The 25,785-nt window shown below is 42.3% G+C and overlaps 2 protein-coding genes and 1 long non-coding RNA gene across 7 annotated transcripts; 1 reads left to right on the forward strand and 2 right to left on the reverse strand.

The window, feature by feature from the left end:
- Positions 1–1,171: 1,171 nt before the first annotated feature.
- On the forward strand, positions 1,172–19,043 carry LOC110520014 (ORM1-like protein 1). 5 transcript variants are annotated; one of them, XM_036974226.1, is made up of 5 exons: positions 1,172–1,322; positions 14,911–15,091; positions 15,771–15,869; positions 16,020–16,171; positions 16,479–19,043. In XM_036974226.1, exons 2-5 carry the CDS (start codon positions 14,918–14,920, stop codon positions 16,612–16,614), a joined length of 561 nt encoding a protein of 186 aa, XP_036830121.1. In that variant the 5' UTR covers positions 1,172–1,322; positions 14,911–14,917; the 3' UTR covers positions 16,615–19,043. The 5 variants fall into 5 exon arrangements, with proteins under 5 accessions (XP_036830121.1, XP_036830119.1, XP_021452646.1 ...); XM_036974224.1 differs by lacking the exon at positions 1,172–1,322 and adding an exon at positions 13,591–13,738; XM_036974225.1 differs by lacking the exon at positions 1,172–1,322 and adding an exon at positions 13,619–13,730.
- On the reverse strand, positions 6,529–10,114 carry LOC118956634. Its single transcript, XR_005046065.1, has 3 exons — positions 9,289–10,114; positions 7,782–7,826; positions 6,529–7,616 (listed from the first exon to the last, which is right to left on the reverse strand). It is a non-coding gene; the product is annotated as an uncharacterized LOC118956634 (long non-coding RNA).
- A 1,353-nt stretch (positions 19,044–20,396) lies between the features above and the next one.
- Positions 20,397–22,135, reverse strand: LOC110520013 (adenosine deaminase tRNA specific 3). Its single transcript, XM_036974223.1, has one exon. The coding sequence runs from the start codon at positions 21,718–21,720 to the stop codon at positions 20,626–20,628; it is 1,095 nt and encodes a 364-aa protein (XP_036830118.1). The 5' UTR covers positions 21,721–22,135; the 3' UTR covers positions 20,397–20,625.
- Positions 22,136–25,785: the final 3,650 nt, after the last annotated feature.

Genomic DNA, 25,785 nt, shown 5'->3' on the forward strand with positions numbered 1-25,785 from the left:
TAAGTCACGCGCGCTGGGATGTGCAGGATTTAGAACGGGGAGTTAATAAAATTGCCAGGAAATGGCACAGAATGTTGGGGGGTGGGGTCTCTATAAAAGTCGCTGGCCACACACCAATACATGGATTTGACAGTCAATCTTTCACTCAAATTATCCAACAGAAAAAGTGTTTTGTTCTCTTTTCCATGGTGGCAGTCTCCCGAAATCAACATCCGACATTGCAAAATATAGATATAAGCCTTCTACAGGTCATGAGTGACGTGAATGTGCTTCACTGGCCACACTAAAGGGTGAAATACCAACCATCTATAGGTAATTTCTACCATGTATAGGTTATTTACTTACTTAACGAACCATGTATAGATTATTCCAAGTTTCCGTGTGGTCTTTGACTAGTGTTAGTTTAAACAGCGCTACACCCCAAACGTTTTACCCTGTATTCTACTGAATTCAGCGTGATAGCCATTGAAGTTATTAAAGTGTTGCGTTTAAACGTACAGCTTTGGCGACCCACTTGAATCAAAAGGTAGCTAAACTGTTCGATACAAATTGTCCTCTAACCAGTGACGTCAAATCAAATTGTATTTGTCACTTGTGCCGAATACAAGTGTAGACTTTACCGTGAAATGCTTAATTACGAGCCCTTTCCCAATAATGCAGTTAAAAAGTACTAACATTAACAAATAGATAAACATTTAAAAAATAACAATATCTATATACAAGGAGTACCGGTACGAATCAGTGTACTGGGGTACGAGGTAGTTGGGGTGATTGATTGCGGTAATATACACTTTATTCCCAGATTCCATGTATTTTTTTCCAGCTGTGTTAGTTAACAGACCGTGAAACCTCATCTCCCCCTCTCCCGCAATTGATTTCAACGTGATATCGATGTGTGATTGACAAATAAATGTTGCGTTTCTCTTCCCATTTTGGCAAACCCCCACTCAAAATACATTAACTAATTGTCTGCAGGTTGTTCCCCATTCATAGACTGGTTTTGCGTCTATTGACGGTAGAATCTTCTGACCAGTTTTGTTAGGAGTCGCGATACTTGCTCTAAACATTAACACGCATCGCTTGCGGTAGGTTACGTTTTTTTGAAAACATAAACGCATCTTTCATATCAGCGAGGAATAATTTTCAAAAAACGAATGGTTAAATTACTACACACCTTTATTGTGTTAGTGTTCCCACACCGCCAACATCGCTTGTTTACTGAAGACATTGGCGGCTATCTTGCGAGCAACGAACATCTGTGTAAGCGTAACATGGGAGGATGTCTAGCTTGTCAGCTTGTGGATCTGTGAAAAACTGCGACAGTAAGTTTATTTTTATTTTTTAAGAGTCCTTGTTGATACGAGAGATAAAGGGCATATTTCGAAAACCGGGTTGAAAGTGATGATTGTTTACTTTTCTAAACGTTAATGGGTGGATGTAACCGCTGAAAACCTTACATTGTTGGGCTAGTTTCAACAGCGCATTACCCGATTTCCCCTCTAATCGATGTTTTATTACCACTTGTCAAAACAGGGTTTTTGGTGCTTGTTTAAAATTATTAGTATTGTTACACATGTATGTGTAGATGGATAGCAAATTGTATGTTTAAGCTTTCAACATATCAGGATTTGTTTCTGCATACTGGATATTGATTTGGATACGTTACAACTGTGTTTTGTCATTGGGCTATTTATCAAAATGTCTAGTCAACAGGAAGCAGCGACGAAAAAATAATTGCTGTTAAAAAACAACAACATTTAACTTAAGTTTTAGGAATATGAATTGAACTTAATTTCCAATTGAACATTTCTAATGGTATTTAATCAGGGAAAAACGGCCGAAGGAGTCCAAAAACTGCTACGATGAATTGACTTGTATGATATACCAGAAATCTCCAAAACATGCCTAGGCTGAGTAGGGTTTAATTAGTTAACTAACGTCACAGCTAACGTTAGTTATAACCTTACCTGCCAATCATTAACTCTTGAAACGAAGAACACATTTACAATACATTATGAATAGTGACTCACTGGTGGGCTGTGTAGTTGTCAATTCAAATAAATATTGTTTAATAAGGTTATTGCATTTTGCATGATAGCTGTCTCCTCTGCACTTCTTCTTCGGTTGAGTTTGATGGCGGTTGGCATCCAATATGGTGCATTACCGCCCCCAACTGAACTATGGTTTAAATTAATTACACTTTGTGATACCAAAGGGGAAATGGAAAATTAAATATTTTTAATTACCCTACCAACTAACAATACACACATTAAAACCCACCACAATATTCCACTACTTTAACCCGATCTGATCCTACACCAGGCCATAATCTGAGAGGATCACACTACCACTCAACACACCCTGTAACTCTACTGAAGTCAAATCTCGTACCCCCAAATACTTCTCTGCAAGCTGCCACAACATCTATTTTCTGTGAAGTACGTTTCCTTTCTGTGATACAGATAACCGTTGCTATGAACGCTAAGAAGACAACCTTACTGAAACATACACTGTATCACTTATTGGCTTATTCCTCTGTTCTGGCACAGATCTACTCTTCACAGAGATCCTCTCAGAATCCCTCACCCTTAATCCACCCTCCTACTTTCTTCACTGCCTCAGCATACGACATCTTCTGCACTACTCTGACCCTGGCCACCTCAATATGCCTCTCTTGCAAAGGACACGTCCGATGCCCAGCAAAATGGGCACCCCTACAGTTGACAACTTTTTCCACCAAAACTACACATTCTTCTGTCCCATGTCCTCCTGCACACTTCCCACATTTTGGAATCTCCATCCTACACACTGCTGTGACATTCCCATAAACATGACACCAATAACAGTGTATTCAGCACAAAAGCTCTAACAGCATAACTCATATATATATATATATATACACAGTGCCTTGCGAAAGTATTCGGCCCCTTGAACTTTGCGACCTTTGGCACATTTCAGGCTTCAAACATAAAGATATAAAACTGTAATTTTTTGTGAAGAATCAACAACAAGTGGGACACAATTATGAAGAGGAATGACATTTATTGGATATTTCAAACTTTTTTAACAAATCAAAAACTGAAAAATTGGGCGTGCAAAATTATTCAGCCCCCTTAAGTTAAAACTTTGTAGCGCCACCTTTTGCTGCGATTACAGCTGTAAGTCGCTTGGGGTATGTCTATCAGTTTTGCACATCGAGAGACTGAAATGTTTTCCCATTCCTCCTTGCAAAACAGCTCAAGCTCAGTGAGGTTGGATGGAGAGCATTTGTGAACAGCAGTTTTCAGTTCTTTCCACAGATTCTCGATTGGATTCAGGTCTGGACTTTGACTTGGCCATTCTAACACCTGGATATGTTTATTTTTTAACCATTCCATTGTAGATTTTGCTTTATGTTTTGGATCATTGTCTTGTTGGAAGACAAATCTCCGTCCCAGTCTCAGGTCTTTTGCAGACTCCATCAGGTTTTCTTCCAAAATGGTCCTGTATTTGGCTCCATCCATCTTCCCATCAATTTTAACCATCTTCCCTGTCCCTGCTGAAGAAAAGCAGGCCCAAACCATGATGCTGCCACCACCATGTTTGACAGTGGGGATGGTGTGTTCAGTGTGATGAGCTGTGTTGCTTTTACGCCAAACATAACGTTTTGCATTGTTGCCAAAAAGTTCCATTTTGGTTTCATCTGACCAGAGCACCTTCTTCCACATGTTTGGTGTGTCTCCCAGGTGGCTTGTGGCAAACTTTAAACAACACTTTTTATGGATATCTTTAAGAAATGGCTTTCTTCTTGCCACTCTTCCATAAAGGCCAGATTTGTGCAATATACGACAGATTGTTGTCCTATGGACAGAGTCTCTCACCTCAGCTGTAGATCTCTGCAGGTTTGTCCAGGAGGTTTGTCTCTCTTGTTTGGTATGGTTCTCATAGCTGTCACCACAAACCCAACAGTGCAGGCAATTGATCCATTAAGATTCATAGTACATTGTTGTTCAAGTCTTAAAAGGCATTTTTCCTGCAAATGCTATAGTAAAGTTCACCTCCTTAACCAGACACAACCCACACATCCAACAGTCCTTTTCTTTGGATATCAGGTCGGCAACCATTTCTGCTCTAGATAAGAACAAATTGTCCTCATGGTCCTTCCACAATGACTTCTGGGCCACTCCAGGCCTGCGTTGGTCCCTTTGGCTTGGGACTTACCTCACCATTATAGAAACAAACTATGCCTCAGGCCACAAATACATTTGCACATAAATCATTCCATCTCACCATCTCATAACACATTAATTGCTCCACTTATATAGTTATAAACATACGGATAACTTGCTCAAGTAAATTAGTCAGTTACAAAAAATGTGTCATTTTCCAGCAATCCCTCATCTGGAACAATGATCACTCACATGTTTGACACCACCTAGAAACCATATTGACTTTCACAGGGAAGAGAGAGAACACGTTATAACAGTTTCACACTAACCTTGATAAGAATGAGATTAAGGATTGAGTCATTTTAGCCCAAGCTACAAACTGGTGTCTCTCCTCACTGTAACGCTTGTCGTTGGGAGATAGAGAGGAGGACCAAGGTTCAGCGTGGTAAGTATTCATATTCTCTTTTAATGAAAACGAATACTCAAACAAAAACAACAAACACGAGAACGCAACGAAAACAGTCCTGAACGGTGAAATACAAACACAGAACAGAAAATAAACACCCACGAAACACAGGTGGAAAAGGCTACCTAAGTATGATTCTCAATCAGAGACAACTAACGACACCTGCCTCTGATTAAGAACCATACCAGGCCAAACTCAAAACACAACATAGTAAAACGAACATAGACAACCCACCCAACTCACGCCCTGACCATACTAAAACAAAGACGTAACAAAATAACTAAGGTCAGAACGTGACAGTACCCGCCCCCCAAAGGTGCGGACTCCGGCCGCAAAACCTGAACCTATATGGGTAGGTATCTGTCCAGACGGGCGGCTCTGGCAGCTCAGGACAGACGGGCGGCTCTGGCAGCTCAGGACAGACGGGCGGCTCTGGCAGCTCAGGACAGACGGGCGGCTCTGGCAGCTCAGGACAGACGGGCGGCTCTGGCAGCTCAGGACAGACGGGCGGCTCTGGCAGCTCAGGACAGACGGGCGGCTCTGGCAGCTCAGGACAGACAGGCGGCTCTGGCAGCTCAGGACAGACGGGCAGCTCAGAACAGACGGGCGGCTCTGGCAGCTCAGGACAGACGGGCGGCTCTGGCAGCTCAGGACAGACGGGCGGCTCTGGCAGCTCAGGACAGACGGGCGGCTCTGGCAGCTCAGGACAGACGGGCGGCTCTGGCAGCTCAGGACAGACGGGCGGCTCTGGCAGCTCAGGACAGACGGGCGGCTCTGGCAGCTCAGGACAGACGGGCGGCTCTGGCAGCTCAGGACAGACGGGCGGCTCTGGCAGCTCAGGACAGACGGGCGGCTCTGGCAGCTCAGGACAGACGGGCGGCTCTGGCAGCTCAGGACAGACGGGCGACTCTGGCAGCTCAGGACAGACGGGAGACTCTGGCAGCTCAGGACAGACGGGAGACTCTGGCAGCTCAGGACAGACGGGAGACTCTGGCAGCTCAGGACAGACGGGCGGCTCTGGCAGCTCAGGACAGACGGGCGGCTCTGGCAGCTCAGGACAGACGGGCGGCTCTGGCAGCTCAGGACAGACGGGCGGCTCTGGCAGCTCAGGACAGACGGGCGGCACTGGCAGCTCAGGACAGACGGGCAGCTCAGAACAGACGGGCGGCTCTGGCAGCTCAGGACAGACGGGCGGCTCTGGCAGCTCAGGACAGACGGGCGGCTCTGGCAGCTCAGGACAGACGGGCGGCTCTGGCAGCTCAGGACAGACGGGCGGCTCTGGCAGCTCAGGACAGACGGGCGGCTCTGGCAGCTCAGGACAGACGGGCGGCTCTGGCAGCTCAGGACAGACGGGCGGCTCTGGCAGCTCAGGACAGACGGGCGGCTCTGGCAGCTCAGGACAGACGGGCGGCTCTGGCAGCTCAGGACAGACGGGCGGCTCTGGCAGCTCAGGACAGACGGGCGGCTCTGGCAGCTCAGGACAGACGGGCGGCTCTGGCAGCTCCTGACTGACGGACGGCTCTGGCAGCCTGCCCGGTCCCTCTCTCTCCACGGTAAGCACGGGGAGTTGGCTCAGGTCTCCTACCTGACTTGCCAGCCGTGTTCCCTCAGCTCTGGCTCCCTTTACCTACTGCCTCTGCTCTCCTGGCTGCCTCCACCTGTTCCCATGGGAGACGATCCCTTCCAGCCAGGATCTCCTCCCATGTGTAGCAACCCTTGCCGTCCAGAATGTCCTCCCATGTCCACTCCTCCTTATAGCGCTGCTCCTGCTGCTGCTGCCTGTTACCACGCTGCTTGGTCCTTTGGTGGTGGGTGTTTCTGTAATGCTCGTCATTGGGAGATAGAGAGGAGGACCAAGGTTCAGCGTGGTAAGTATTCATATTCTCTTTTAATGAAAACGAATACTCGAACAAAAACAACAAAACACGAGAACGCAACGAAAACAGTCCTGAACGGTGAAATACAAACATAGAACAGAAAATAAACACCCACAAAACACAGGTGGAAAAAGGCTACCTAAGTATGATTCTCAATCAGAGACAACTAACGACACCTGCCTCGGATTGAGAACCATAACAGGCCAAACTCAAAACACAACATAGAAAAACGAACATAGACAACCCACCCAACTCACGCCCTGACCATACTAAAACTAAGACATAACAAAATAACTAATTTCAGAATGTGACACTCACATTTTAGGGGCATCGCTCTGTCTCTAGAAGCCTCACCTTTCCAAATCATAATTAGAACTATTGATAATTTATCCAACCCAAATTTAGAATGACAGTACTTAGTGCTTCACGTTGGTTCCATTTAAGACCCTCAACTTAGAACACACCGACACTGGCAGAATGTACATTTATATTGACATACAGTATGTTCATCTTCTTATATTTCTAGCATGAACTTTTTTCATCACTGCCCCCAGTTGTGGTAATGACAGATTGGTATCTCAATGCATTCTTAGTCTAAATTACTATACATTTCACAGTGTGCAGACCTCCACAATCAATCTGATACCCCAAATAAAGAATTTTGGACAAGCCTAAATCAATTTCGGGCATGGTTGACCAGCCCCCTCCTTCACGGCACTCATTCTTCTAGTGTTTCTTAATTTTCTTCTTCAGATAGCTTTTACAGTTCGTCCTCCCAAAAATATGTTCAATGTGGATGGCCCTTGATAATGTCCGGATTTCAATATCTGGGGAATAATCAGATTTTTCCAAGCAGACGAATCTCACCTGAGCCGCTACCATCCTTTACGGTTCATTATGTCTTGTACATTTTCAGACCAGTACACCAGCAGCATGAGAGAAGTTTGGAATCATTCTCTCTCTATGCTCACTCCACATGGAAAGTCTCAGGACTCATGTAGAAGTGGTGGACAGGGCCATAGTGAAGGCCATTGTTGCCATTACTTCAGCCGGTTAGAGGGGGTTTGGTTCACTGTTCTCGGTCGAATTATCGCTTCCATGCATCTGGATACCATCTGTGGTCCCCTTTGCAGAGAGAGAGAGAGAGAGAGAGAGAGAGAACAGTTTAGGTTAGGCCATTTCTGATTCAGGAAATCCATACAAACTGTTTACCGTATGACAAATGATTACTACTACCAATATTCTTAATATAGATCTCTGAGACAAATGTCAAAGAAAAAAACAACACACAGATCTTGGCGAGAGTTACAGGGTCAGGGAGTCAGAGGGCCAATCCTTAGGGAGAAATCCCGAACATCCAGCAGACCCAATCAGGTGAGATGTGTATCGAAACAAGACAAAAAAACAAAACAATTACAACAATACACACAAAACAAATAAAACGACAACAACAATACACTTCTTCCCTTTTGATACGAATCACTTCATGATTCATGCGTCCAAAAAAAACACTGCTGGGTAAATCAAAATAGCAAATTAGAATTACAACCCTTTATCTCCGTCTTAAAAATAATTGTGTCCCATAGGGTAATTCAAGGAATAGTCAAATAAATTAGAGACAGGTATCCCTCATTCAGGGGCAGCTCGCTCTCCTTCTTGTGGTCTGAATCACACACAGGATTATTGCTAAATTATAAAGTGTCCTAATTATTTACATATTGCATTTAAATCTCACACAGTGTCTCTAACCTTTTCTAGTGAGGGAGATCAGGCCTCACCACAAAGTCAGAACAGAGGTCAGAAGTCATTCCACCCCATTTAAGTGAGCTTTTCTTTCCCTTTACTGTACCTCAGACTCATTATTTAAATACATTTCAAACATTCCAAACATTTTGTGTACCAGGTTTACATTGAATTTTTCAGTACATTTATTATCAAGAGAATGTACATGTGTGTACCTAAAACTTGGAAAATAGGTAGAAAATGTCAGTTGTGTGCCATTTAATGTGCATCCTTTCTAACCTGTGAAAAACCCACTAAAACCAAAATAAATAGACCTCACACAAAAAATCAAACAGTGTTAACACCACAAACAGATATTCATAACAGGTGGGTTGTGTGGGTGCTGGCATGTGAGGTAAAACATGGGGTAACAAAATGGCCAGGCCTTACTTAGCGTGGGAGCTCACTTAACAGCCCGATCAGGGTACTATAGTTACGTATAGTACACTGTCGTGTCTTTACCATCATTAAATTGAAGACTTAGTTTTTATCAAAGATTCCTGTAATTAGTATTACGTGATTAAACTGAATAATCATGTAACTGTAATTAACTAGGAAGTCGGGGCACCAAGGAAAGTATTCAGATTACAAAGTTATAATTTCCCAATATAACCTTTCAGATCTTTTCATATCTGATCAATAGTCTTCTGATTTAATGATTTATTTATTTTACCTCACGTTAGTCTCATTCCAAACGTCGTAAATTGTTGGTTATCTGCACGAACCCAGTCTACACTATGAGTCATCCATACATCAATTGTCTTAAATCATTTATTTACTACTAACTAAGTAATTCACAGAAATGCATAAACAAACAAACAAACATGGTAAATGTGGTTACATGAAATGATAGTAAAATGTGCCCTAGTGGGCTGAACCGGCATGGCGGCTTATTAGACGAGGAGGAGTGGGGGTCGACTAAGAAGTTACTACAAAGTGATAACTATAACAATTGAAATGCTAATCCTAACACATGAACGCTCACTCAACAATTGCAATCAATATATATATTTACGCTCAGTGTGTCATCTTGATCGCTGGTGAAAAGTGAATTTATTTTGTAGAATTGTCCGCCTCTCTCTCTGCCTCAGGAAGCCTTTCAAAGGGAGAGATAGAGAATCATTGGTAAACTTGTCAAAAAAAACTTTGTAGTGGACATTCCATCAGTCCTGGAAGAAAGAAAATAAATATGTACTTAGTTTTCACTATGTTACATTTGAATCATTCCTAAAATTCTTCATCTTAATCGAGTTTTCTGCATCTTGGGCAGGAGGTCTTGAGAAAAGCATGGGAGACGAGTTAGGATCGAGGGAAAGATGAATGGAGCAAAGTACAGAGAGATCCTTGATGAAAACCTGCTCCAGAGCACTCAGGACCTCCGACTGGGGTGAAGGTTCACCTTCCAACAGTACAACGACCCTAAGTAGACAGCCAAGACAACGCAGGAATGGCTTCTGGACAAGTCTCTGAATGTCCTTGAGAACCCAGCTAGAACCCGGACTTGAACCCAATCTAACATCTCTGGAGAGACCTGAAAATAGCTGTGCAGTGACGCTCCCCAACCTGACAGAGCTTGAGAGGATCTGCAAAGAAGAATGAAAGAAGCTCGCCAAATATATTTGTGCCAAGCTTGTAGCGTCATACACAAGAAGACTCAAGGCTGTAATCGCTTCTGTGGGTGAGAGAGGGTCTGGTTGAAATCATCCACTGCAAAGCTGATCCGACACATCTGGATCCTCACAGGACAGTCATGACAGCATGGTTCATAGGTTTGGTTCCTGCATGTGTCTGGCACAGTCTCCTATCTTAACTTAGAACATATTCTGGGCATTCTGCCAAAAGGGAGGAGGGGTCATGACCGTCTCCCTCTCATATTTCTACCCAGTACCTACAGGAACCAATGATTGTATGAAACAATATGTACAATTCAAGGCTGTCCCTTCAGACTAAACACTTTTCCTCCACAACCTTTAAACAGGTTCACATTCACAAGGCCGCATAACCAGATGGAATACCAGGACGCGTACTCAGATCATACGCTGACCACCATTTTCAACCTCTCCCTGACCCCGTCTGTAATACCTACATGTTTCAAGTAGACCACCATAACCCCTGTGCCCAAGAACGCCTTGGTAACGCCTGGGACTGAACACTTCCCTCTTCAACTGGATCCTAGACTTCCTGACGGGCTGCCCCCGGGTGGTGAGGATAGGCAACAACACATCCCCCATGCCGATCCTCAACACGGGGGCCCTTCAAGGGTGCGTGCTTAGTCCCCTCCTGTACTCCCTGTCCACCCATGACTGCATGGCCGTGCATGACTCCAACCCCATTATTAAGTTTGCTGACAACACGACAATGGTAGGCCTGATTACCGATGACGATAAGACAGCCTATAGGGGAAAAGTTAGTGACCTGGCAGTGTGATGCCAGGACAACAACCATGCCCCCATCGACATTGACGGGGCTATAGTGGAGCGGATTGAGAGATTCAAGTTCCTCAGCGTCCACATAACTAAGGAATAAACATGGTTCACACACACCAACACAGTCGTGAAGATGGTACGACAACGCCTTTTCCCCCTCAGGAGGCTGAAAAGATTTGGCACGGGCCCTCAGATCCTCAAAACATTATACAGCTGCACCATTGAGAGCATCTTGACTGGCTGCATCATCGCTTGGTATGGCAACTGCTTGGCATCTTACCGCAAGGAGCTACAGAAGGTAGTGCATACGGCCCTGTACATCACTGGAGCAAAGCTCCCTGCCATCAAGGACCTCTATACAAGGTGGTGTCAGAGTAAGGCGCCTTAGGACCAACACTTTACATATATTTTATGAGCTGAAATAAAATATTCCGGAAATTGTCCTTACGCACAAAAATATTATTTGCTCTCATATTTTGTCCACAAATTTGTTTCCATCCCTGATAGTAAGCATTTCTCCTTTGCCAAGATAATCCATCCACCTGGCAGGTGTGGCATATCAAGAAGCTGATTAAACAGCATGATCATTACACAGGTGTACCTTGTGCTGGGGACTAAGGCCACTCTAAAATATGCAGTTTTGTCACACAACTCAATGACATGTATGTCTCAAGTTTTGATGGAGCGTGCAATTTGCATACTGACTGCAGGAATGTCTACCAGAGCTGTTGCCAGAGAATGTAATGTGCATTTATCTACCTTAAGCTGCCTCCAATGTCGTTTTAGAGAATTTAGCAGTACGTCCAACCAACCTCATAACCAAAGACCACGTGTATGGCCTCATGTGGGTGAGTGGTTTGCTGATGTCAATGTTGTGAACAGAGTGCCTCGTGGTGGTTGTAGGGTTATGGTATGGGCAGGCATAAGCTACAGACAATGAACACAACTGCATACTCACCAGACATGTCACCCATTGAGCATGTTTGGGATTCTCTGGATCGACATGTACGACAGCCTGTTTCAGTTCCCACCAATATCCAGCAACTTCGCACAGCCATTGAAGAGGAGTGGGACAACGTTCCACAGGTCACAATCAACAGCCTGATCAACTCTATGCGAAGGAAATGTGTCGCGCTGCATGAGGAAAATGGTGGTCACACCAGATACTGACTGGTTTTTATGATCCCGGCCCTACCTTTTTTCTTTTTAAGGTATCTGTGACCAACAGATGCATATCTGTATTGTATTCCCAGTCATGTGACATCCATAGTTTAGAGCCTAAGGAATTTATTTAAATTGACTGATTTCCTTATATGAACTGTAACTCAGTAAAATTCTTGTGTGTTGCGTTTATATTTTTGTTCAGTATACATACAGTGCCTTCAAAAAGTATTCAGACCCCTTGACTTTTTCCACATTTTGTTACGTTACAGCCTTGTTCTAAAATGGATTAAATAAAACAGTGCCCTCATCAATCTCCACACAATACCCCATAATGACAAAGCGAAAACAGTGGTCTAAGGCACTGCATCTCAGTGCTTGAGGAATCACTACAGACCCAGGTTTGATTCCAGACTGTATCACAACCAGCCGTGATTGGGAGTCCCATAGGGCGGCGCACATTTGGCCCAGTGCCGTCATTGTAAATAAGAATTTGTTCTTAACTGACTTGCCTAGTTAAATTAAGGTATATATTAATATATTAATATATATATTTGAGATCAGGTCCCCAAGAACAGTGGCCTCCATCATTCTTAAATGGAAGAAGTATGGAATCACCAAGACTCTTCCTCGAGCTGGCTTCCCGGTCAAATGGAGCAATCGGGGGAGAAGGGCCTTGGTCAGGGAGGTGACCAAGAACCCAGTGGTCACTCTGATAGAGGTCCAGAGTTCCTCTGTGGTGATGGGAGAACCTTCCAGAAGGACAACCATCTCTGCAGCACTCCACCAATTACGCTTTTATGGTAGAGTGGCCAGAGGGAAGCCACTCCTCAGTAAAAGGCACATAACAGCCCGCTTGAAGACTCTCAGACCATGAGAAACCAGATTATCTGGTCTGGTGAAACCAGATTGAACTATTTGTGCAGATGTAAAACCTGTGGAAATAGTGGTGGGCGCACGTGGTTGACTGACCCGTATGGTAGATGAAGTGAAGAAATTCTGTTCATCCATACTTGTTTTCTTTGATGAAGAGTCTCTCCCTTCTCATGTCAAGTTGGGCTATGTGAGATACCCTGTAAGAGACTTTGTGCACAAACCCCTTCGGTGTCATAAATGCAAAAGATTTGGTCATGTGTCAAGCGTATGCATATGGGAAGAGTATTGAATTGTGGTGGCGAACATGCGCTCGGATTTCTGGATTGCTCTGTTGGGTTTAGGAGACAGAGGTGGCAAGAATAAGGGCTGTCCAGTGTGTCTCCTATCTGAAGGATGTGAGAAGAGTTGAAGGAGCAAGTGGCGTTGAAGATGCAGTGGTAATTGGGGCTGCACCAGTGAAAGTTTATCTGCAATCAAGGGATCCTGATATATTACATGTGGAAAAAGGTGGACTTTGTAGCATTCATTGCAATTGTCATGAACTGCATAGCGCAAACAAAGATATCAGGAAAAAAATTAATAATTGTGAGCGCAGCTGAACGCTTTTTGGGACTCAGTGAGTTTACAGCAGAGGTATTGCAATAAATCCTGTCAAAGGAGGATCCGCCCTCACATGCCTCTGAGCCTTTGTAGGGATGTGACTTGAATTGGAATGTGACTGAAGGAGTGTGATGTTTTTATTTTTTTATTTTCTACAATAGATTTTTTTCAACAATAGATGTTTTCCTATAGTTTACCACCCATACAGTAGGTGGCGACATGCACCTCTAACGAATTTTGGTGGACCGCCATAATACCATAGAAGAAGAACTGCGCCAAAGTTAGCTAGATAGCTCACTAGTCGCTAGCGGACAGGTTCAGTCAACAACAGCACGTTTGATTAGGGGAGACTGGCCTTCTGCACTGCCACGTTTAAAAACAGATTCATAACAAGGTACTCCAGTAAGTATATTGCCATATCTATGTGTTGACTGTTCAAGCATTTGATAACACTAGCTATTGGTATGCAAATGTTGTCACCTAACTATCTAACGTTACAGTAACTAGATATTCCTAGATTGTCACAAATGGCTAGCTAGCAAGTTAGCTATTCAACTAGTGTTTCAAGCATACTTGACTTACTAACATTAGCTGGAGTTTGGCTGAATCATTAATAGCTGGGACTTATACAAATGTGAACATAATGCAAAGTAAGCTAACTAACTAGCTAGCTAGAAATATGATAAATGAATGTCAATGAATTACAAGGCATCTCACTTAGCATAGGTAACTAGCAAGCCCAATTTTAAGAGCAGGGTTCATGTTGAATTCACCTTTTTTTAAGAATCACACTTGTCTATGGAAAGTTGTAGTTAACTTCTGATCACACAGGCTTGGCTCGGGAAAGTTGTTTTAATGTTGACGCTGCTGTCTGCTACCTGAGGTTAGTGAGTTGCTTTTCGTGCCTTGATCTTTTCTGTCTCAAACGAAGTTCGCAAGTGTTGCCTAATATTGCTGCTGCACTTTTCTGAGCCTCCGTGCAGCTACTTATGAATGCATTCCCTTCTTAGGACAGTTGCACGTGAATAGCTTGGTTTCCCATTATAGGCTTGAAAACGAACATGCCACACGCTTTCACGAAACGGCTGAGATACAAGCTAACCAGCAAAGGAGTTACATAAACATGCATTACTTGCCCACAGGCGTATTTATTTTCCCAGCATTATCAAGAGCTTGAGAAATCTTAGACTGTATGACGCAACCTCGAACTTTCAATCTCATGCCAAGCAATTGGTCTGAAAAGCAACTCGTAAGACAAGTGAAGTCCAAATCGGTTACCCATGTCATGTTGTGAAAAGCTTTCTTTGATTTGCCTGTAAACAGCGGTAGGTATTGTTGTGCAAGAAAGGTGAAAGTGTACTACATAAGCAGATCATGTTCATAATATTTGAATAATAATTTCTTGTACCTCCAGGCTATGACCGTTTTGTGTATTGCAATGCAGCAAGTAATTATTTTATAGTCCTGAAGCAAATGTCTCCCTGTTGGGGTTAATTTTGAATGACTCGTTGTTGTGTTATGTTTTTCAAAGGACTAATGCATGTTCATCAATAACATAATCCACTTGTTCACAGAAACAAAATGAATGTTGGTGTAGCCCACAGTGAGGTGAACCCCAACACTCGGGTCATGAACAGTCGAGGGATCTGGCTGACCTATGCCCTCGGTGTTGGAATGCTTCACATTGTGCTCTTGAGCATACCCTTCTTCGGTGTACCTGTGGTGTGGACTCTCACAAATGTTATACACAATTTTGTAAGTAATTTTTCTTCTCATGAATACATTTGTGTTGACCCCATTTTGAGTGCTTTTATCACCTATTAATACTTGGGACAATATCGGTATTGCAATTAAAACATGAAAAATACCAAATTTTGGTCCTTTTTAAAAATGTATGTAAAATATTGTGTGCTATGGCTTGGAAAATAAATGAAATGTGACTCTGGATGACACTGTTTGTTTCCAACATTAGGGCTGTTTTCCTAAAGAAGTTCAATCTGTTTTGTTTCCTTGCCACAATACTAACTAACGAGTGTTGCGGTATTGTCCCAGCCCTAATTATTCTAATGTATTTATAATGGATCCCCATTAGTTGCTGCCTTCCTGGGGTCCTGCAAAATCTAAGGAATGACCTCATGTCCACAGTGCCAGGTGTTGTAAAGAAACTAAGTGAATACCCAGAACATACTAACTCCCATTGTCCCACTTGTGAGAAAGTAGTTTAAGTATCAGTCCTGTGTTGTGGTAATTATGACATGCTTTGGTCAGCAGTTTTCACACGCGCTCAGCTTCTTATCATAGATACAGTTCAGGTTCTATCGCAGCTCTGTCTTTTAAATGTGTACATTTAAGTCATTTAGCAGATGCTCTTATCCAGAACGATTTAGTCGTTAGTGCATACTTTTCATACTTTTTTCCCTTCTTCTCCGTACTGGTCCCCCATAACCCTGGCGCTGCAAGTGCCTTGCTCTACCAACTGAGCCACACGGGACCATGGAAGGATGAATTCTCTTTTCTTGAAAGAAAAAGACACGTAACCGAAAAGACACATAGCTGTGCTGCAACAGCTACCCTCAGTCCCTGGCACACCATTTGCTACTTTAAAATGTGTTTGTCTTGTCTTAGTGGACTGTCACTCACCATTGAGACTTGGACTCATTCCCTGTATGTCTGTGTCTTCCAGGGGATGTATGTCTTCATGCATGCAGTGAAAGGCACTCCGTTTGAGACCCCAGACCAAGGCAAAGCCCGGCTCCTGACACATTGGGAACAGTTGGACTACGGCGTGCAGTTCACATCATCCAGAAAATTCTTCACTATCTCCCCAATCATTTTGTACGTAGCCTTCCGTCATTTAGAACAAGAGGTTACATTTTTGTACATTTAGCTTTAGATACCCACTTAGCATCCAGTGCAAAAGTAATTGTAAACTGTATGGGGCGGTTTCCTGAACACAGATTAAGCCCAAGTATTGGACTGCAAAGCACTTAAATGGAGGTCTTCCATTGAGATTGTGTTTTAGTCCCGGACTAGGCTTCATTTGTGACTGGGAAAACGGCCCTATAAATGCTCATTGTTGACCATGTTGCAGATATCTTTTAATTGACACATTTGCTAACTTTTTTTTTTTTTATCCCCCTAGATATTTTCTTGCAAGCTTCTACACAAAGTACGACACAACACACTTTGTCATAAACACTGCGTCCCTTTTGAGCGTGCTGATCCCCAAATTGCCACAACTACATGGAGTCCGAATCTTTGGCATCAACAAGTATTAATCTGAGTGTTAAGAGGGTCAGTGGTGTGTGTGACCAACTCTCAAAGGAGCTCTTGCCTCATAGCAAGAAGAATAGTTAACCCTATGTACTCTGTACCACTGGAGTGTGTACTAAGCAGTTTTGTACAGTACGTGCAATTATCACTCATTGTTTAGATACGTCAGGTTAAACTGTAGTGGGAGAATGAGAGAGAATGCCATGTGCATTACTAACTTAAGTAAATATTTAATGTTGTATTTTTTTGATCTGCATAGACCTGGGCTGGCCCAGGGTTCAAACGTGGGCCTTTTTTTTGTTCTGTTCTGTTTTTTTGTTATTTGCCCTCACTTCACACAGTGGCACGGACTGCGTTCCTTGTCACAATGTATTTTTCTGTTCTTAACCGGAAACCTTAAAAATACCAGATGTATTTTTAAAGATGATTTCTTCATAAAAGTAGGGGCCTATGGTTCATTGTTTGACACACACTTAAGATTGACACACTTCTAAAAATGATTACTGGAAGAAAAAAAAATGGGGCCTTAGAACCGTTGCGTAAATTTTACACTAAATCTGCATGCGCCATTTCTGAAGTCTGTGCACGCACAAATATTGAGATTTATAAACTTGGCACGCGCCAATCATACGCATGTTTCCCCTTAGAAATCAGACCTGTCGTAAAACTGCGTGCGTGAACAAGCATTATAACTTCGCCTGAAAAACGCCCCATCGTTCACCTTTTATGGTGACAATAGTGCCCTTACTTACTTTGGAAGTATTGGAATTAGGCCAAGACCATATCTGGAAATGGCGAATGTGATCAAATGTTTTTGGAGGTGATGGCAGAATGTTTTATTTTGCAGTGACAGGCTACCGCAACTATCTGACCGTTTCTGGAAGACAAATATTTGCTAATTGTGGTGGACCTGTAAACAGATTTGAATTAATTCAATCATGTTTGGCATTTTACTTTTTCCCCTAATCTAAATATGGTGCACTGCCCCCGAGTTCTGAAACCGACTCCTTGAAATAGAAATAAGCTAGTAGGCCTAATTAGTGGTAGCTGACACACACTTCAATGCAAAATATCAACCTGTCTGCTCACCTGTTTAAATTCAGCTGTATGTTATAAACCACGCTCCCTTTTGGATGAATAGAGCAAAAAACTTGAAATTATACTTGCCTATATTAATAGGCCCAATTAAATGAGATGCGCGTTGGTAATTTGTTGTATGGCTACTTCAGGAAAATGAACTCATGGCCAGAAAAGGTGAGCAATTTAATTTGCAATAGTTGTGTATAAATGCAATGTTTGTCTCGGAATTTGACATTAGTGTTCAAACGTGTCTCACAAACGTCAACGGGAAGAGGTGAACCCTCTGCTCTTCCGTTAACCTGCACTTAAGAGCAGATCACAGAGCAAAATACTTAGAGTAGCTTATCTATTTACTACTGTGAAGTGGGTCCAATTAAATGAGAGATGGGATGAATGGTAGCCTATCCTAACTTGTATGAAACCATCAGTCAGAAAAGGTGAGGAATTTATTCTACAATGGTCATGTAATTGAGGTAAAGAATAAATCTATTTCTATAATTATTTTTAGATCAAATAAAGGGATTTTTGCTCTTCTCACTAATGGTAAATGATTGCATCTTATTATATTTAGCTAGGACTACCTGTTTTTTTGTGTTTAAAAAACACAACCTTTTTTGTTATGAGTGCCCACTACTAGGCTACTTCTGCCTTCTTACAATGCAATACTGAAACCACTAGAAACTGTGCGTACGCATGGTCTAAAGCAGCAGTGGTGAACTAATTGTGCCCCGGGGTCAGCATTCGGTTTTCAACGAGTTCCAGAGGGCCACACTGAAAAATGTTATATTGATCCTTGCCATCAAAATTAGCACACAAAAAGTCCTATATTCATTGTTTTTGGCATTTTCAATGCTCCCTGACTGTCTTGAGCTGGACAGTCAAACTATATAAATATAGGTTCATTATAATTTAAATTTTAAAGTATATTGAGTTGTTTTTACTGGGACCACCTTTGTGGGCTGTATGTTTGACACCCCTGGTCTAAAGTTTGCGGGAGGATAAGCACATCAAGTTACATTTTTATTAATGCCAACTTGTGTGAATACTGGCACATGCATGTTTTGGGCATATTTTGTGTGTATGTGACATTTGAGGCCCCTGAACAATATGAAATACTAATTTAGCATGATTTCCTTTGTACATTAATAATTTATCCTTGTTACTCAATCATATAGGGCAGGCATTTTTGCAGTGTATATAGCTTGTCTGTATAGGTTCATGTCTTATGTGAAGATCAGATGATTTGTCATAAGATGTTAAGTGTTGTCAGATAATTGTTTACTGAGACAGGTCTATGGTATGGCTATGTACCTACACATGACTGCCAAAATAATAAATGAGGGATGTAAAGTATATTGAAAGTGGGTGCTTCTGTGCAGCTGTGGTTCCGGAGTTAATTAAGCAATTAAAATCTCATCATGATTAGGGTCATATAAAATGCCCAGTTTCCCATTATTTCAGCTACCATGGCTAGAAGAGATCGGTGACTTTAAAGAGGGGTCTCAAAGGAGCATAGGTGGTTTAAAGTGTGTGTCACCAGTTCTCAACTCAATTGAACACTTCTGTGAGAGTCTGGAGTGGTGCCTGAGACAGCATTTTCCACCATCAAAACACCAAATGGTGGAATATCTCAGGAAGAATGGTGCCGCGTCTCAATCCTCATGGTGATGTTAAATATTAGTGATGACGATATTACTGTGCAATGTAGATGTTTTGTTTTCACCTGAGATTGCATAACGACTTGTATGTTGATGTAGTGTCCATCGGTTATGAATGTTTCAACCTGTGTTGAAGTTGTGCTTTTATGTCAGTTCCTGGCTTCAAAGGGCACCAAAAACAACACTAAACATGAGTTTTGGCGATTCTGCTGCCACAGAAACAGACCCTGGGTCTGTTCTAATGTGTCTAATCTCGGTTAACCCAGAGGTAAAACATCATATAGTTTGGGCAACTGATCGTCACACGGGAGAGTATAACACAACAAATTCAGTTCCTGTGATTTTATTAACAGATCTCAGTTTATTTTAGTACTGTGTATGGCAACTCCGGTAGCTAACAGAAATTGTTAAACGAAACACTTCGCCAAACAACCAGCATGTTTTTCAAATTTCCAAGGAAAGATTCCAGTGGTCATGTGAATTTCATCTGCTCCGATTGGATGAAACAGGCCGCACTGCCGTATGGGATGAGTAGTTTGTTTGCCCCCTAACTGGTATGTAGTCTTGTACCCTTAACTTTTCTTTCATATCACTTTGTTACAATTTCTAGTCTTTTGGATGAATGGTTCACCCTGGAGATTTTTGTACCTATTCCATTTGACAAGCATTTTGTTGAAATTTGCATGCTAAAAACAAGTGGGTGTGTCAGTTCCGGAACCATAACTGTGGAAAGAGCGGCATGGTGGCACAACGCCCTTTTAAGACACTTTATGTTGGTGTTTCCTTTTATTTTGTCAGTTGCCTGTATATTCATGTAGATGTACTTGTTTAGGATATGAATATCTCCTGGAGGCTACTATTAAGACAACCAAACAAAAACAGGACTACCTATGTCTTATCCACGGTATTCTTGGAGCTTTGTCAGCCCTTGTACCTAACATCATTAAAACATTTATGCCCCGAAAGCAGCATGTATGTCTTAACTGGATGAAATCTCATGGGAAATGGATGGGAACCATATTGACGATAAGCAATAAAACAGGTTGTGAATGCTTGATGTCACAGTGGCCAAAACTTTATTGCATTGAATTTTACACAGTAACAAAGTAAAATATTAAAATGTGTTTATGTAATTCAAAATCTTCCAGAAGTAAAATGTTACTTATGTAATTCACACGTTGATCTAGTCTCGTTCATCAACCGTGTGTGCCTAGTAGTCTGACACGAGATTAATCCATTTATAATGGTCTAGCGTTCCTGTAACAATTATGTGAACCTTTAAGAATTCATTTTGATATAGTGTATAGGCCTGTTAAGGTCTTCACACTGTTGGTCCAAGACTCCTTTGAAAACTTCAAAGCGGTGATTCAGATCTTTTTGAGCGTGGATTTTATATTTAGTCCCAAATGCCCCATCGGTAGAGGCTGTCCCATAGAAGACTCTGCCTATCCTAGAATGGACTAGCGCCATGGCACACATAACACAAGGCTCTCGAGTAACATACAGGTCGTACCCGGTGCAGATGTATGGCTCAACTCTCTTCTCTGCACTGTCCCCTTCCTGCACGACCCCACAGGTAGTCATGTTGGTGGCACCCTGTTTTTGAGAGGGTGAGGAATAGGGCAAAACAGACTGGCAGGCGGGGTACTTGTCATAGGTGTAGGCCCCACCCCCCTGCCCACGTGCCACAAGGTCAATGCAGACCATGATGGCGTGATGAAGTGGGTGACCGCTTTGCTGGCAGTCATGTCCCACAGCGAGGATCCTCTCTGCCTCTGGGTCAACGACTGCAGCCCCCACAGCCTTCATGCCACTCTCCTGTCCCGCTCTGGCTGCAGCCACAGCAGCCATCATGTACTCCTGCATCTTTGATTTCTGAGAGGAGGTAAACAGCTGGCCCCTCAGGGCCACAGTCACCTGTTTGTCCTCATGAAAGGAGGTGGGCCAGTGTTTGCTGGCCTGCTCAAACTGCGGTCTGGTCAAAGGAGGGCATGCTGGTATCTTGACCAGGAAAGGGTATCCTAGACCTTCACAGTTTAATCTACCGGATGATGACAGATCAGATATGTGCAGCTCCTTACTGCGGTCAATGACTGGTGCATCACTGGCAAGGCATACAATGACCTCCAGAGGGTGAGGGCTGCCCTTATCCTTGCATGACCGTACTCTCTTGATGTGCTGAAGTCCAGGTAATGGGTATACTTTGGCCAACTCCTTGATCAAACGAGAGGTTTCTTTCCTGTTGATGATGGGAACTGCAAAGGCCTCGATTAGCTCAATGTCTTGTGACTGCTCGTTGGACAGCACAGGGTAAGCAACCCAGGAGTCGATGTCACACTCATATTCTTTTCTGCGTTTGGGTTGTGGCTCCATTTCAAAGCACCTCTGTTAAAAATCAGGATGAAACACAACTCGGATACAGACCAAATGTTTACAAGAAGATAAACATTGGATGTAGTGGCGCAGAGATGTAATGTTGTTTCAGAGCATGCGAAAAAAAATACTGTCAGTGTATACTTAACATTACCGATTGATTAATTAAAATGACCTTGTTGACCAGCTTTGATTAGAAGTGTGAAACGTGACAGATTTCAGATACGTGGAGCTAGCTCTCCGTTTCCATCCATGCTTGTTGATGTCCGACTGCATATAATATCCCCCTGAAACAAAGGCTATCACTCTTCATAGACACCCATAGATTTGATTCCTAGATTCATAAAATGCACTGATTTTAAATTAAAACAATCCCTTTGATATCGGAAAAACCTTTTAACATTTTCTTAATATTTCTCAAATCATAAAAATGAAACCACCTAACGTTAGATTAGTGTTATGTGTGGTTTCATGGAGGAATTGTTTTCATGTGACACAAAGCTCCTCTTAAGTATAAAAAGTACACGATCGTAGCAGGTTAGGAGAAGTGGGTTAAGGTTAATAAAAAGGGTTAGGGTTAGCTTAAATACATTGATTTGACAAAAGCTGGATACCGTCTAGCCATGACCAAAGTACACGGGACGTCACTAGCTTCTATGAAGGGGTCGGCGTCCGGTCTAGAAGCGAAAAGGGTGACCTTTCCTGTTACTGGAATAATAATAGGATAATTTATTTCGGCATGTCAATGCAAAGTCGTGACAAAAATAGAAAGGAAGAAGTTAGCCGTTCTATTGCTAATCAACAAGAGAGAAACATGCTTATAGACAACTGCCATAACTACGCTTGGCCTATGGATAATATCATGCTTTCGAATGCTGTTGAAGATGACGAATTCCCCTCTTTACAGGTTACTCCGTGCAAACCTCCACCCTCCGAAAAACCCAACATGAACTCTGACATCGTAGCTACCCTCTCCTTACTCCTCAACTCCAGGTCTGACGCCATTGAGAAAATGGTAGGCGCGAACACCATGGTTATCGAAGGCTTGAAAAAGACTGTGGGGTTTGCATGCGGTGAAATCAAGGATGTGAAAACGAGAGTGGCTAAAGTGGAAAAGAATAACAATGTACCATAGACGTCTCACTGATCTGGAACAATACACAAGAAGATGGAACCTGAGACTCTACGGCTTGTCAGAGGTGGAGAATGAAGATGTGCGAGGAGAGGCTATCCGCATCTGCCAAGACGTTATGCCTGCAGAGAAGAACAAAGTTGGTGATACCATCGACGTTGTGCATCGCCTCGGCTGCATCGCCTCGGCAAGAAGCAACAGCAAAACGATTCAAGAACAATGGGTATCATCATCCTCTTCACTGCCAGATTCTACAGGGATGCTGTCTGGAAAGCTGGTATGGTATGCGTTTCGCCGAGCATCTCAGCCCGGAGGACATAGAAAGAAGGAACAAGTTGTTCCTTATGTTGTTTACCTAACAAGCATCAGGTGACTATTTTTCAGGAATACTCAGGTACTTCAATTTATTAGTTTGTTCTTGTATGACCAGAAGACCTATTTTGTTTACAAACTTACGAAGAAGATTGAAAGTTGTATTTATTTTTGATGTATACAGTAACTAAGATACTGTTTTAAAGGGCATACAGGTCTGCTCTGACTTTACACGGTTATTGTTTTATTTAGTTATTAATACTAATTTCCAAAAAAAGGTCTTAGGAACGTGTATATGTAAAACATCTTTTATGATCAGTTTTCATATGCACTTAAAATAGTAGGTACCCTTTTTTTTAATTATTAATTTGTATTTTATTGATCAGAGTAGTTCCTGATTACGCTAAAGAGGGTTTTTAGTCTATCTTACCACAAGAACCCTAGGTCTGGTCTTGAACATAGTTTTCAGTTGAGTTGAATTTCAAAGCCGGATAACGTCCAGCTCAAAGTTTATGGAATAAGCTATTTTCACTTTAAATGGACTTAAATGGTGCAGATCTCGGTTCCTTATCATTTACGTTCACTGCTCCTACGTCTTTGACTCATCCTACTACAGTTTATACTTTATATAATCTTTGTTGCTTTGTCTTTGTCTATAGTTTCTCTTAATGCTAGGGGGTTACGAAACAATGTGAAGCGCAAGGCCTTATTTTTATTTGCTAAACAATTTCGAACAGATTTTTGCTTTTTTCAAGAGTCTCACTCAATTTTGGCTGATGCCAACTTCTGGAGGTCACAGTGGGGCAACGATATTTGGCTTTCCCGTGGATCTGAACGCTCTGCTGGTGTCACTACAATGAAAAATACCTTTGGTGGTAATATTCTACACTCGGAATGTGACCCCTTTGGTCACTTTATTTATCTTGTGATCAGTTACAATGACATTATGCTCATTACTGTAAACTTCTACGGGTACAACACCAAACATGAGAATGATGAGTTACTTGAATCTATAGAGAAACATATACTTCATTGGCTATCTAAATTTCCCAATTCGTTATTATTGATAGGAGGGGACTTTAATATTACTATAGATAATTGAAATGATAGATGGCCCCCAGGTAGGCCAACCAATCATAATTAGGGTTTAATACTTTTTATGGAAAAGTTTGATCTTCCTGATACATGGAGAGGTTTCTGGCTGACAGATCATTCACTTGGAGTAACAAAACAGGTTCCAGACAATCCAGAATAGATTTTTGGCTTATATCCAAATGTATTGATAGTGAGTGTGTTACTACAAATATTTGTACTACCTCCCTCACAGACCATAGGACCATTTACATTGATATCAAAATATTTACCCCTGATACTAACCTTGGTAGAGCATCCTACTGGAAGCTAAATAGCTCATTATTAAATAATGATATAGTTGAATTTGAGGTTAAAGATCTGCTCTCACACTTTTGGGAAAGGGCTTGTGAAGAAAAATCTTATTGCAAGAATTGGGTGCTCTTTAAATTTGAGGTGTCCAAATAGCTTATAAAATATGGTAGTATTCTTGCTAAGACCAGAAGAGCTGAGGAGGAAAAGGTGATCATTAAGGTAACTTCCCTTTCTCATAGGTCCCCAGCCAGCCTTTCGGGGGAGGAGAAGATGGAACTAATTGAGTTACAAAATAAACTGGATAATATACAGTGCCTTGCGAAAGTATTCGGCCCCCTTGAACTTTGCGACCTTTTGCCACATTTCAGGCTTCAAACATAAAGATATAAAACTGTATTTTTTTGTGAAGAATCAACAACAAGTGGGACACAATCATGAAGTGGAACGACATTTATTGGATATTTCAAACTTTTTTAACAAATCAAAAACTGAAAAATTGGGCGTGCAAAATTATTCAGCCCCTTTACTTTTAGTGCAGCAAACTCTCTCCAGAAGTTCAGTGAGGATCTCTGAATGATCCAATGTTGACCTAAATGACTAATGATGATAAATACAATCCACCTGTGTGTAATCAAGTCTCCGTATAAATGCACCTGCACTGTGATAGTCTCAGAGGTCCGTCAAAAGCGCAGAGAGCATCATGAAGAACAAGGAACACACCAGGCAGGTCCAAGATACTGTTGTGAAGAAGTTTAAAGCCAGATTTGGATACAAAAAGATTTCCCAAGCTTTAAACATCCCAAGGAGCACTGTGCAAGCGATAATATTGAAATGGAAGGAGTATGAGACCACTGCAAATCTACCAAGACCTGGCCGTCCCTCTAAACTTTCAGCTCATACAAGGAGAAGACTGATCAGAGATGCAGCCAAGAGGCCCATGATCACTCTGGATGAACTGCAGAGATCTACAGCTGAGGTGGGAGACTCTGTCCATAGGACAACAATCAGTCGTATATTGCACAAATCTGGCCTTTATGGAAGAGTGGCAAGAAGAAAGCCATTTCTTAAAGATATCCATAAAAAGTGTCGTTTAAAGTTTGCCACAAGCCACCTGGGAGACACACCAAACATGTGGAAGAAGGTGCTCTGGTCAGATGAAACCAAAAGTGAACTTTTTGGCAACAATGCAAAACGTTATGTTTGGCGTAAAAGCAACACAGCTGAACACACCATCC

The sequence above is a fragment of the Oncorhynchus mykiss genome, chromosome 3 (genome assembly GCF_013265735.2).
Source record: "Oncorhynchus mykiss isolate Arlee chromosome 3, USDA_OmykA_1.1, whole genome shotgun sequence".
Taxonomy (NCBI): domain Eukaryota; kingdom Metazoa; phylum Chordata; class Actinopteri; order Salmoniformes; family Salmonidae; genus Oncorhynchus; species Oncorhynchus mykiss.

What these genes read in the sequence shown, in the direction of transcription:
- LOC110520013 (XM_036974223.1), bottom strand. Translation starts at nt 21,720, where the DNA reads ATGGAGCCACAACCCAAACGCAGAAAAGAATATGAGTGTGACATCGAC.
- LOC110520014 (XM_036974226.1), top strand. Translation starts at nt 14,918, where the DNA reads ATGAATGTTGGTGTAGCCCACAGTGAGGTGAACCCCAACACTCGGGTC. An exon ending in CAAATGTTATACACAATTTT is followed by an intron (nt 15,092 to 15,770) that starts GTAAGTAATTTT and finishes TTCTCCGTACTG; the next exon opens with GTCCCCCATAACCCTGGCGC. An exon ending in TTCTTGAAAGAAAAAGACAC is followed by an intron (nt 15,870 to 16,019) that starts GTAACCGAAAAG and finishes TGTGTCTTCCAG; the next exon opens with GGGATGTATGTCTTCATGCA.